The sequence below is a fragment of the Telopea speciosissima genome, chromosome 2 (genome assembly GCF_018873765.1).
Source record: "Telopea speciosissima isolate NSW1024214 ecotype Mountain lineage chromosome 2, Tspe_v1, whole genome shotgun sequence".
In the NCBI taxonomy this organism is placed as follows: Eukaryota; Viridiplantae; Streptophyta; class Magnoliopsida; order Proteales; family Proteaceae; genus Telopea; species Telopea speciosissima.
The window spans coordinates 72,549,241-72,562,787 of record NC_057917.1 but is presented as its reverse complement, the minus strand read 5'-3'; the positions used below and the strand labels follow the sequence as shown (position 1 = coordinate 72,562,787).

General features: G+C 37.7%; 1 protein-coding gene across 3 annotated transcripts in view; it reads right to left on the bottom strand.

Annotated features, from left to right (window-relative positions):
- LOC122652914 (N-terminal acetyltransferase A complex auxiliary subunit NAA15) overlaps positions 1–13,547 on the bottom strand; it is a 49,985-nt gene that overhangs the window by 7,733 nt on the left and 28,705 nt on the right. For 2 of the 3 annotated variants that reach the window (XM_043846798.1, XM_043846796.1), the window contains exons 10-22: positions 13,316–13,393; positions 13,139–13,192; positions 12,947–13,017; positions 9,266–9,320; positions 9,061–9,156; positions 5,786–5,914; positions 5,533–5,615; positions 5,200–5,430; positions 4,018–4,150; positions 3,825–3,938; positions 3,153–3,284; positions 1,891–1,947; positions 1,678–1,775 (exon numbers count right to left, since the gene is read on the bottom strand). In XM_043846798.1, coding sequence (XP_043702733.1) covers positions 1,678–1,775; positions 1,891–1,947; positions 3,153–3,284; positions 3,825–3,938; positions 4,018–4,150; positions 5,200–5,430; positions 5,533–5,615; positions 5,786–5,914; positions 9,061–9,156; positions 9,266–9,320; positions 12,947–13,017; positions 13,139–13,192; positions 13,316–13,393 — 1,331 coding nt within the window. The remainder of the gene's footprint in view (positions 1–1,677; positions 1,776–1,890; positions 1,948–3,152; positions 3,285–3,824; positions 3,939–4,017; positions 4,151–5,199; positions 5,431–5,532; positions 5,616–5,785; positions 5,915–9,060; positions 9,157–9,265; positions 9,321–12,946; positions 13,018–13,138; positions 13,193–13,315; positions 13,394–13,547) is intronic. The other variant, XM_043846797.1, reaches the window with a different exon arrangement.

Here is a 13,547-nt window from a genome sequence, read left to right as displayed (position 1 = left end):
AATGGAGTGAAGAGATGAAGGGGTTAGAGTGGGAATTATGGGCTAGGGCTGAGGTCGAGTGTGGGGAATGATGTAGGGAAGGTGGACTGAGAATAGGGTTTTGAAGGTGATGGTTAGATCTGGAATTATAATGGAGTCCTAGTTGAAGTAGGAGTTGCAGGTTTAATGGGGTTGAGGGTTGAATGGATACATTGCAGGGTTAATGTGCAGGAGCAGCAACAGCTTGAAGATTGAAGAAGAAGAAGAACCTCCCGATCTGCAAGATGCAAGGAGTCGTTGGATTTCTCCAACCCTAGCCCTTGATATAACTCACAAGGGGTCTTGATATGACACACAAGACAGAGAAGCAGCAGCAGTCATGGCGGCAGCAGCAAGAAGAAACAAAATTTCAAACATAATAGGTGGGGGAGCCTCCCACGAAATATCTATTTATAATAAAAAAAGGGGGGGGGGGGCAAAAGGCCTTACAAATAATCAACCTAAAAGCAAATCCTAGTCAGATTAGGAGTGGGAATTCCTAATCTGAATCCTAATCACAAACATAAAACATAATAGACTTATACTCTAAATAGGAGTATAAGCTTAAACAAATAAAATAAAAAAAACACCTATCCCTCTAAAATCGTGGAGGGAGAACTTAAGAAAATAAATATAAAAAGACTGTTTTAACCCTATCATAAGAAAAGTAAAAAGGCTCCAACGAAAATCAAAGAACAGCCAATTAAATCATGGTTTCGGCTTCTGCATCACTATCCTCCATTATCCAACTTTTAAAAATGAATAGAATAAAATAAAATAAATAAAGATAAAAATTTTGTCTCCTACCAACCCCCATTGGACCAAAAGCCAGGTTTAGGACTGGTTCATTCTGATCTGGGTTTCCAGATCGGGTCATGCCAGTTCAGCCATGATAATGCTACTGCATCAGTTGGGCAGTAAAGAAACAACACAAATAAATTTATGTAGCTGAAATGAGAATGTTGAGATTGATGAGTGGTAAAAAAAAGATACAAAGAGGAATGAACAAATTAGAGCTAATTTAGGAGTAGCTTCAATACATGATAGGTTGGGAGAAGTCCATTTGAGGTGGCATGGAGACATGAACATGTGCAACGGAGGCCTTTTAATGCTCCAATACGGCGGGGTGATTTGATTCAGATTGAAGGAGCTAAATGAGCCAAGGGCAAACCTTAAATGACTCTCAGAGAAGTGGGGAGGAAAAACAAGCATAGCTTAGGACTAGTAACAAATATGGCTTTGAATAGAGCTGATTGGAGAAAAAAGATCCATGGTGCCGACCCCATTTAGTTGGGATAAGGCTGAGTTAAGTTGAGTTGACCCTCGAAGTGTATTGGAATGCATCCCCATGAATGCCCATGCACATATAATACTTCGACCACTACTGTGCACTCTCCCGTCCTGGATTTTAAAAGCTCTATTTTGCCACTTGGCAAACTCCGTTTGAGCTGAAACTTAACATGTGAGCAGGGGGAAGTAGGGGTCACCATTACAAAAAATTAGTGCCCCATCTAACATGCCACATGGCAGATTTTAGGCTGTCCAGATAAGCTTATCTAGTTGGGTTGACCAAATATCCTTTGCCCAACAGAAAAAACAGTAATAAAAGAATAATACAAATATACAATATTATAGCAGGAAAATGTGTGGCGGGGAAACCTGAGATCAGGACGCTCTGCTTCCAAGACACTCCAAATTAGTTTCTCCGAATCAGATGCTGGAGCTGCCATTGCTCCCACTTTATGGAAGAATCTTATCTGCAATAATGAGTCCAAAATTAGCATAGGAAGAGTGATATACTATAAATAGACAGAAAATATAATGAAGAGGAAACATCAAACAAACAGTTAAGCCTGCAATAAATTGACATACCAAGCATCGATGGGAATCAGGGTTATCTGCATCCAACCTAAGAAGCTGCTTTACAGCCTAAAAAAAGAAAAAAGGGTAATTCAAAGTAAAAAAATAGCTTCCTGTGAATGAATGTTAAGAATATAGTAATAAAATACATTAAGTACAAAAATGTGCTCAAATCAGTGACAAATTTATTCAATTGAGAGTAGAGACTTCAACTTTTAACCAGAGAGAGAGAGAGAGAGTGTGTGTGTATGTGTGTGTGCTCAAAACAGACACCAAAAGATGAGGGAATTCCAGAGAAGCAACAAATGTGCATTGTGTATAAGAATGACACAATCATTGGCACCTCCCCCTCCCCTTTCAGAAAATTATTGAAATTAATTAATAAGCAAGGTACACAAGAGGGTGGTCAAGGTGCCGAGAACAAAGAAACAGCTCGGTAAGAACAAAGCGAACGAAAGAAGACTAAATGGGCAAATTAAACAACACAAGATGCTCCTTAATCCCTAATGATGGGCAGACTGATGGGCAACAAAGGAAGTCTACATGAGATGCTTGAATCAGTAGAACCTTATCAGCACATGGTGATGTATTCAGAGCAATCTTATACCATTTCTTGACATGATCTTAGTCCAATTTTCAGCTCTCAATGTTCATATATCTAGAGTATGCTTCCTCTATTTCTGCACAGTGATGAATTATGGATCATTGATCATTCAGAGCTCTCTTGTACCATTGGTTGAAATGATAATAGTCCACCAAATTTCAGCACACAAGGTCCAAATATTTGGAAGATGGGTCCTTCTGTTTAATTTTTGGTTCTCATAGTTTTCTTATGGTTTTAGTTTGTTACCATTTTGCTTAATTATGGATATTTTGTATGGCCCTCACAAAAGTTTGGTCTTGTCTGGGATTAATATCTATCTATCTACCAATCCCTCTCTACAAAAATATCCACACCCCTACAGAGAGAGAGAGAGAGAGAGGATTCATCTGTCCTGATTTTTTTTTAAAAATATATAGAACCATACAGTTGTGCAGACAATTAATTTTTTTTCCGAAAGTGAGAATGAATATGAAAATGTCTAAAATACATTTTCCAAGGCATTGCCTGCACGTGGAAAAGCAATTTTCCAACAAATTGTTTATCCTAGCCACGTTTTTAATTTCTCCTCTTCAATGACGGAGTCACAGTTAAGCCATTTTTCCCCAGCCTCTATTGTTTTGTGTGTGTGTGTGTGGAGGGTGGATAATAATGCTTTTGATTGTAAAGGTACCTGAAAAGCAAGCAAAATCTTCTGCTTTCTCATGTTCACTTCAAAAGAAAGTAAGTGCGTCTCCAAGGACTCCGACGAATGCTTTTGAAGTAGCTTCAAATATTTTGTAGTCTCTGACAATGGATCTTCAACCTGTCAAATGAAGATCAAAACCAAAGAGTATGATATCGCTCCTAATAGCATCTGTGCTGCTTGGTATCAGCTTCAGAATATCTCCAGCCTACACAGGATGTCTGCTATCCTCAAGTTAATAGAGTCATTTTCTGCATATTGTACTACATCCACCATGCAAAGATGGTCCTTCCCATTTTTATCCTTCCACCCTTGCATTTACTACAACTCATCTAAGAGATTCAAACAAGTAGAGGAGGGAGTGAAAATTAGAACATATGGCTATTTTTTAAGTTGTACCTCTCCTCTCCTCTCCTCCCCTTACACTTTGAACTTTTTCAAGAGGGACTAGTTTTTGGCATAAACGCAAATGATCCGGACAGCTATCCCATTGTGTATAAAGAGATCTTTTTGTTTCAGTAAAACAATTTCTTTTGGGTGAATGTTTCAGTAAAACATTGATTTAAGGGGAAATAGGAAAATAGAAAATAGAAAGAAAAAGACTACAAAGAAAACATCAAAAGCATAGTAGAAAGAAAAGTTTCATGAATCCGTTTCTACCTGCAACAACTTCTCCCCATTGGGATCAGGATCTACTGGCTTGACATGTTGCCGTTTTCCACTCTTAGAGACACCGGTTGCATTTGATTCCTCTTCATTCTTCTCTTCAGCCTCCTTTCAAAATATGAAAATATAATTTAAATCACTGAGAAGAAAGGTGACTAAGAGACAAACCTAAGAAAAGCTAATATACTTTCTTTGCACGGGCTTCTGCTTTTTTCTGCTTTTGTCTCATCTTCCTTTTCTGAGAAGGAAGCAACTTCGACATTTCATCATCTTCTTCGGTTGTTGATTTTGGAGGAGAATCATACAACTTTAAATAGCATCTGCATATACATAAATGGATATGGTTGAAGACAATGTTGAATAATGCTACAAGAAACAAGTTAATGGAAAACATTATAAGAGACTACAAGTGATAAAAATATCAAGTGTGCCGGTAACTGGTATGGGTCAGCTCCTCCTTTAAATCAGCAGATCGCAATTTCACCCCCAACTTTTTAATCGCCCCATGTCCTTTATGAAGATCATTAAAAGTGACTGGAAACAGAGGCTTCTTGTCCCCAAGAAAAAAACCCGACATCAAGAGGCCTTTCTTCGTCCCCAATTTTTATCCCCCCAATCTATCTCCTCAGAAAAAACAGTGTCCTTTTCTCCCCCTCCAGCAACAACTTCATCTAAGGCCACCGGAAATACAAAAACCGTACCTTAAGTTCAAAATTTTGATTGAAATGGGCTACAATTTGGCAAAATATTTCGGTTTCTCTGGATCACAAAATGAAATTACATGCAAAATACAAAAAATACATGATAGTCGAAATGATCAAAGTAAAAAATTTGGCCAAAAATAACTGAAATGTTACATTCCATATAAAATACAATATATCGAGGCGAAATGGAAGAAATTGAAAAAAAAAAAAATCGAATTTGTACAAAAATCCTCTAATACTCAGCCTCATGCCTACTAAATGGGGTCGGCTAAATTGCAAAACAATATTTGCATTGAAACTTCAAGTGATAGGTAAGTCCCTAAAAACTTATCTTGGTTCATACATGTGTATTTATCCTTGAATAAGCATCCCCTAAAGTTTCATTGTGAAATTCTTAGTATTTCCCTTGGTTCCCTTCATTTCCCAAAATTTTACCAACTTTCAACCATTTGTAGATTTTCACCATAACAAAGGAATATTTCAGTTTCCAAAGGTTCATTGTCGAAATGGCCTATCTTGGTTCTCTTTTTTGTTAACTATCTTGAGTCGTTCTAGATAGGTTAGCATTTGAAATTGTGCGGTCTAGGATTTGAAAAATCTAATCCAGCCATGAATCTCTTATACATAATTTAGAGCATAGATATACACACAAACAAATCCTTTACCTGATAGCCCCAGCTGCTGCTTTATGAAAATATGCATGTGAATGCAAACGATCCTGAAATTTTAGCATCTCCACATAGGCACGCAGAGTCATTTTTCTTAAGCAATAAGAATGGAAGTCAAACTGGTCTTCAGTCATATCTGCGTAATGCTTCTCCACGGCCAAAAATTTTTTCAAAGCCCGACCCAGATCACTTTGACGATAGTAACTTTCACCAGAAGCTAGTTCATACCTTCTCCGGATGCATAAACCCATAAAAATTAGCAGCAAACTCACAATAACCTCTTTTGATAGATACTCTTAAAGTCTTAATGAAAAAGAGCAAAAAACACACCACATGCACTGCATATCATAGAGGTTATTGTGCTGATCTCCATCCTTTGTGAACAATACAGCAGTTTTCTCTGCTAATCCAACCTTAAGGGAAAAGTATAATATTCAACAAAACTCAGTTTCACACAAGGAGAACATGAAAAAATAGAGAAAATTGCAGCATGAAGGAGATGAACACTAAACATAAAATTAAATGATCAAAACTGAAAATAAATAAATAAATAAAAGAAAAATACTGAAATAGAAATATACACCTGATCAGCCTGAAGCATACGCTTAACACATTCACTATTTATGTAGCGATCTGCAAGATCCATAGATCTTGCTTCATCTGCCAAAGCAGCAGCAGCAGGCAAGTCACCTGCATGCTTCAATATCCTGCCCTGTGAACGAATACATGCCAAATCAGCAGGACGTTAAAGGTTGAAGAGATTGAGAATGCTCTTTAACTAAATAACCAAATTGCAAATACACTGCTCGAGTTCATGAATGCAGTTTGAGATCAACTATAGAATAAATATGAACACATCAATCAAGAAAGACATTATATAAAATTGATAATTGGTGAGAATTTTCAGCTAATATATTTAATTTTTTTGGTAAAATAAAAAATGATCTTTTTGGTGATTAAATTTGTTGGTATCTATTGCAAATTCAAAAGAAAAAGACCTATGATTCTGCTATTGTTAATTCGAAAGAAGTCCGGACGAAGTATGGTGTCAGCTTTGGAAGCCATCCACCACTTGCTAGCCCATTTTGAAAATAAACACTGCCCCACCCCCCCCCCCCCAACCCCCCACCCCCAACACACACACACACACAAAAGCTTCCATAGATATGTCTATGAACAAAGTTCTTTTTTCATTCCGTTAATTCTAAAGTTTAGTTCAGCTCTTCCTCTCTACTTACTTCCATATGCTTTCAATATTAATCATATTTTCCTGTCATCATCTGACTGGTCCCAAGCTTACCACAGAAAAGAAGCGGCTCACTAATAACTTGAGCAATTTTCACTGAGTCCAGAGAATTAAACAATTCCATGAATATACCCCAAGAGGAGTCTCATGAAAATCTAGTTATGAGCAAATTATGTGAAAACAAGCTAGTAATCATTAGTGCAGTTAGATCCAGACCGGAAATCAAATTTGAGGCATAACTGGTTCTAGTATGCAGTCCAGGTACCAACTTTGGTTGAAAACATATTCTTTGGATTTCAAGTCCCCCTCAAGGAACCACCCCTCCTATAAGGCTCGGACACAACCCACTATAGATCCATCATTTATTCCATAGTACTCCCCCCCCCCGACACAACCCACTATAGATCCATCATTCATTCCATAGTACCCCCCCCCCCCCCAAATCAAAATTCATCTTCACAAATCCTTGAGCAGTGAAGACCACCTATAACCTGGGTATCACATCCTCCCAGTCTCTAGAGATATGTCAAGGGGCCATCGCTGAAGTCCACCAAACCAAAATGCACAACCTTGACTGTGATGTGCCCAATGACCACCCTTTCTCAGTACTCTGTACCTCAATAAAAGGCCAGGAGTTGTTTTCCTCCCAAACACATCACAGCACAATCAACAGAGTAGTTCTCCACAACTAGACTCGTTGTATCTCTTTCACCACAAACCTAGGCTAAAAACACCAGCTGTAAGACACTTTAGTGGTGTTTTAGTATTCTTGAAAAATTTTCACGCAATCACTCCTTAACAAATTAACCCCATAAACCCACCTAAAGTACCTGTGTTAGGGAAAGAAACTATCAACCACAGGGTTCCCTCATAATGTGGAACTTGAACATATATCATACACTCCATTCAAGCAAGATTCAGATAAAACAAATTATAACCTATTTATGAAAAATCAATTATGATAATATCTTATGAGCTATAAATAATAATCGTTTGATCACTACTAAACATAATACATTATATAATGAGAAATAGAGTTGGTATACGTAAGTTCAGAATACATTATGTAACCTCTGTCTGTGCAATCTTTCCTCCTCCACCACATTTCCTATAAAGGTAGATAAAAGAGATACTGATCATGTTGCAAAGTAGCCACATGTCCAGTCCAACAAAACTTCAGCACACTTCCATTCCACCGGTTCAATTATTTAATCAATGAACAAGCATATTGCCTAAGAGTGCCTATGCATCACCATCATATAAAAGTCCAACTATTTCAACCTTAAAGTAATCCACAAAATCTTCACAATAAAAAAAATAAAAAAAAAACCACCAAGGGGGCTGTCATTTTGCATTTCATGGGGAAGTGTTTCCTGTGGGAGGAGCATGGCCCCTGCGTGGACGTGGGGGCCAGTGGGAATGCACGCGGTAGCACCAAGGGGGCGGTCATTTTGCCTGCCCATGTGTCTGGGTGCAGGCACCACGCTCCCCCACAGAAACCATTTTTCCATATTTTAAACTGCCCTTTGGAAGTACTTTTCTCTCATTGGTGACAAATGGCAACTCCATTCAGAAGCAAACATCACACCACAAACAGTAGGGAGATACTACATTAGGGATAGAATCATAGAAAGCATCCAATCAGATGGGGGTGGTGGGGGGGGGGGGGTGAGTGCAAAAGGGATAGGGTGGGGGGAAGAGGGTGAGGTGGGGCTTGGCGGGGGCAAAGAAGTAGGGGGTTGTGTGGGGTGTGGCGGGGGCGGGGGAGGGGGCGGGGCAGGGGAGGGTGGGGCTACGTTGCATGGGGAAGACAGGGAAGCTGGGGTGGGGTGGGAGTTGCAAGAGGTGGGGAGATGCAAAGGAAAAGCTTTTGTTATAAAAGTATTTGTTTTTACCATTTTACCCCTACTTAATAACCAATTTAGCATATGTTCGTTAAAAATCCTGTGCATAAACAACTGTAAATAGTTTATGCCAATAAATCATAAACACCTCCTCACCCCTTCATGACCTCTTCATGACCTCTTCATGAATTTATTGGTATAATGATTTATATTAATGAGAAATAGGGGTCATAAATCATACCAAATGCCTCTATTTATGTTTATGAGAAACATAAATTTAAACTATACCAAAGAGAGCCTTAGTCTTTTGAACAGAAAATAAATGAGCAACTTAGTTACTTTCCATTTATTTTAACACACAAGTGTCTACCCAAAGAACCAGGAATGAATCTCCACAAAATATGGACAAGTTTTTTAGTTAATCAACAAATTCCTTCCCCAAAACAATCTTAAAACCTAACTTCCAATGCATAATGAGCAAAGAACAGTATTCAAAGTACTGTTAAAATTTATCAGTTTCACACAATTCAATGATCATCCTCTAATGCATAACTGAAGGCCCCATCTCCTGAAGGCAAAAAGATGAAATGGAGCTCAACGAGTATAATGAATAAACAGCAAGGTGACAAGCCAAAAGCGAAATAAAATTAGTAAATGATAGTTAAGTTGCAAATTATTCCAAATAGCAAAAAATTTACCCTATGCACTGGATAAGAATCAAATAACTTATATAACATTGGCAATGCCTTAAAAATGACATAAACAAACCTTGACTGAGTAGAGATCAATCACAGTTGGTGTATGATTAATGGCCTCATCAATTTTAGTGAGAGCAATATCATATTGACCACGTCTGTCATAATGCTGCATCAGCACAAATTCCCTAAGATAAGTGCTACTGTATAAATAAAATAAAAAAATTATAGGCAAAAGACAATAGGATATTTAACCAAGATATAGTAGAGAGAAAAACCTGAGCCAATAAAAATAGCGTCCACATAAGTGTTGACGGAGGCTCTTTCTCTTGCCTGCATTTTAAAAGGTTTTGGTAATAATTTAAATTTATCTCTTTATTTTTAATAAATAACTGTATTGAGAAAGAATATAAACAATGATAAAGTTCAACTATGGAAAACAACGACAATGGTTAACCCTTTAACTATGGAAAACTCTAGATCAAATCCAAATCACCTCTCATTACACTGGGAGTGGGGTTTGTCAATAACCTTAGTAGAACTGTAGAAGGACAAAAGGGATAGCATTCAGTTACAGAACTACCCAACGTCCTCATTCTAAGTTTATCACATAATGCCTTCTAAGAGAAGTGCTTCAACATCAAAGAAAATATGATCTTGTGAAATTTGCAGAAACTATATATTTTGGCCTGTACCCAAGAAAGCCAAGAATTTATCATTTCATTTTTCTGTCTCTATACTGTACCACCATAGAGAGGAGGAGAATTCTTAACATGCAAAGAATTCCAATAAATATTGCCCTCAAACAGAGGTCCACTTAGACCCGCTCAAGGTATAATCACCATAAGAATTAAGAACTTATTTGGTAGATATTTCTTGAGCTTACTTTCTGCTCCCTAGTATGCAAAATAATTACGAACTTTTTTTGGGAATTCCCTAGACCATTACTGTTGGAGAGGTGCTAGGTGGGGAAAAATCCAGAGTTTATTTAATAGTGGCTATGGGGAACAATAATAATTTTGTAACCCGGCCTCTTTAATCCTCTTCCAGTCCCATGTAGACCAAGAAAAACATATATAAATCCTTTACTGACTAATGCCCAAAGCACCCAAGGCCTATGCCCTTTTTTACATTTCACAAAGGAAATTCCCTCTCTTTCTCCTTCAATCAACTCCAACAAAAGATGTATAAAACAGTTGAATCCTACAAGATCACCTCTGAAAAGCCTCCTGCATGCAAATTGAACCCATCAACCATTTCGGGAAATAAAAATAGAAACCAACACTGACAACTCAATGTTAATTCGGACTCACGAAACAATGCAACATATAGATAGAAGCCCATAAAAAAACAAATGAAAAAATAACACAATGTAATGCCAGCACTGCAATTCACAAACACCTCTTGACAAGCTGGAGGCTCTCTCTCCTATTTGCTCTGCTAGTTCCCCTCTGATTACATCCCCACCCAATAATTTCTAACTTAAGAACTCCCCAAGCTTCTTTATCCAGAGTCTCTTTTGGTTATGATCTTTGAGATCCAATGACCTATAAAAATTATACACATATTATCAAGGAACATGATATTACAGAAATTACCTACCCCCACCCCCACCCCACTTTTCTTCCTCACCCTTCCAACAGGTAATTAGGAGTTCCATTCTGATCCATTGTTAACTTGGCAAGAGAACATCCACCCATTAGCAACTTCCACTTTCTGAGCCTCCTTGCACTCAATCTTGTACACCAAAACCTAATAACATCCTGATCAAGTAAACATCAATCCCTGCTCCGGTGTTCACAGTTCAAGGAAGCTACCGTAGAATGTTCAATTTGTTCATTTTGTTGCACAACATCAGATTCAACAGACAAATCGCAAGGTGTTCAGGTTACATTAGATGGAAGACACAAGTTCTTTCCCCCATCCCATACCCCCCACACATGAGGTGATATTGGTCCCTGGTCTCTGCCTATCTAGAGCCAAAGGTGGCACCATGACACAAGAAGCTGTTCCTTCTCTCATATTGCATACTGAGTTCTCTCTTTTGCAGTTCTTTAGTTTTTCTATCCCCTTTTTCTTCCCCATTTCTAAGCAACAAGTGGAGCTATAATGTTTGCATAATCAAAGAAAATGCACCTAAACTTAACTGAGTACAAGTTTCTTGTTTTCAGCAAATCATGGTGGATATCTCTGCAGAAGTGCCATACACTTTGATGTCACATCTTTCTGCATGCCTTACTGTCAGACCTTGGGCACACTCTAGTATTTGAAGGCTATATCCATTTCTGCCATTGAGCTTTATTTCATTTTGCAATTATCTAGACATCAACCACAACACCAGAGATATTGTTATAAACTTACAATCCATTCATCCCCCCCCCCCCAGCCAGGAAAAAATCATGTGTAGACTATACAGATGCAAGGATCATCCATCCCCTGCTACCAGAAGTAAACCAAACAGCAACCAAGGCATCCAACATAGATTGAAGCAGAAGTATCGTCCAGATGCCTGTTAATACCATCGGGGTAGGATGAATCACATTTTTGTTATTTAAAGAGAATAAGTTACGAAGTCATATTCATGTTATCTCAGTCATATGTGTAATTACACCAAACTCCCTATAAACTAAATACAGTTCGGGGTTCTAGGAAGAATCTAGAAGCAAAAACTACAACCAGGATCACTATAAAAGTCGATAGTATCAGGTTATGGACAGCATTGACAGAAAATGAGAGAAATTCAATATCTCAACATTCAACAACCACTCTTTGGTTGAAATTCTGGTGGAGTGTAGAACTTAACCAAACCCATCAAGTGATCTAGATACCTAAAAATCAGATCAGATCTAGTAGATGAATTCCAGACTGTTTACTTTTCAAGCTGAAGCAAGACACTGAAATTCTACAACACATCTCAAAGATACTGATTAGATATGATTCAAACAGAGTTCAGAATATCAAATTTTGAATCTCAGATGTATTCGTCAGTAGAAATGGTAAGAATACAAGTTCGATAGCTTTAAGTAGAGAGAAATAAGAAGAAAACAGCAAGGGGAAGAAGATACCAGGAAAATTAAGAAGAACAGAGAAGAAGTGAAGATTTACAACACCTAGTAAATAGTAGATCATAAAAAGGAGGAAGTCTGATCTTGAATACTAATCCCGTATGCACAGCTCAATAGCTCAAAAAATTCTAAGAAAACACAATATACTTAAATCATGCTAAATTGATGAGGAGAGTTACATGTATAAAGACCTTTCGAAATTCCTCAACGGACACATAAGAAAATAAGAAACCCCTAATCACCCAGACACTGACTTGACTTAATAGAGACTCAAAACAAAACTCCATCTAGCTAATAAGTATCCTAAACTCAAAACTCAACTTAAGACAGTAATCTCGTGCACTGAATTCACACCCAGTTTATAGGCTTATAATTTTAGGTCCGTTACAAATTAACTACATAAACAAGTAGCCCAAGGCCAATAGAACCCATCCATGGCCCAAATAAGGTCTTCCTAAATCGGGCAATCTTACATGCATCAAAACTTTTCAACTTTGGACCAATTTTAATACAGAAAAGCCAACTACAATGGAATCTGCTCCACTGTAGTTTTTATCCTTCAAATAAATTCTTTTCTTTTTTGGGTTGGGGGGGGGGGGTGTTAAGCCTTCAAACATTTTTTCTTCATCTTACCATTTATCTTTCCCTGACGAATTGATCTTAAAATGGTTCTTCTTCCTTCCCACACACTCCCAACCCCTTCATGAAGGAAATAGAGAAAATTTTACTCTATTTAATTTAAGATTTCAGTTTAATCAAAACCCAAATGCAATTTGACCATAAAAGTTTTTGAAAAAGCAAAACAATTTTGGATCATTGTGCATATTGGTTGCAAGCTTGTTCACATTTCCAACAATAACATGGGAGGATAAAATTTTATTATTCACAAATTACCTCCCCGGATATGCTCCAGTTGTTCCAATTGAATCTTCCAACTCAAGAATCAGTTGCTCTAAAGTATCTGCCTGTAAAAGGTACACAAAAGCGAGAAACGATCAACTGTCAGGAAAAAAACATCAAACAAGAACAACTTCCTAATGATTCCAACTGCATAGATGCACACAGAGACACAGCAATCAAACTAACCTTGCCAGGGTGGTCATACAAAGGACTAAGATCAGAGAACAACGAAGGAACTCCCTAAAAGCAGAACAACAATACAGAGATATCAGTTTGGTTTTGGGGGCCAATTTAGCTAAACCAATACAGAACTAACATTTGGATAACCAAGCAGAAAACATAAACAAATTTACAAATCATTACCTTGGTTAAGAGAGGCCTAACATATTTAGCTGCTGCCTCCCGGAATTTTTCACCTTTCAGAAAATCAAGTGGTATTCTCTGCATAAGAAATCAAAGTCCAATACAGATTATCAGAATTTTAAATCACGTAGCTCATACACCTAGTCACAAAATCGGCACAAGTGTAAACCGAAACCTCAGAACAAACTGAAGCAAAAGAACATTTTACTTTTTTAACTAGCAATAAGCTAAT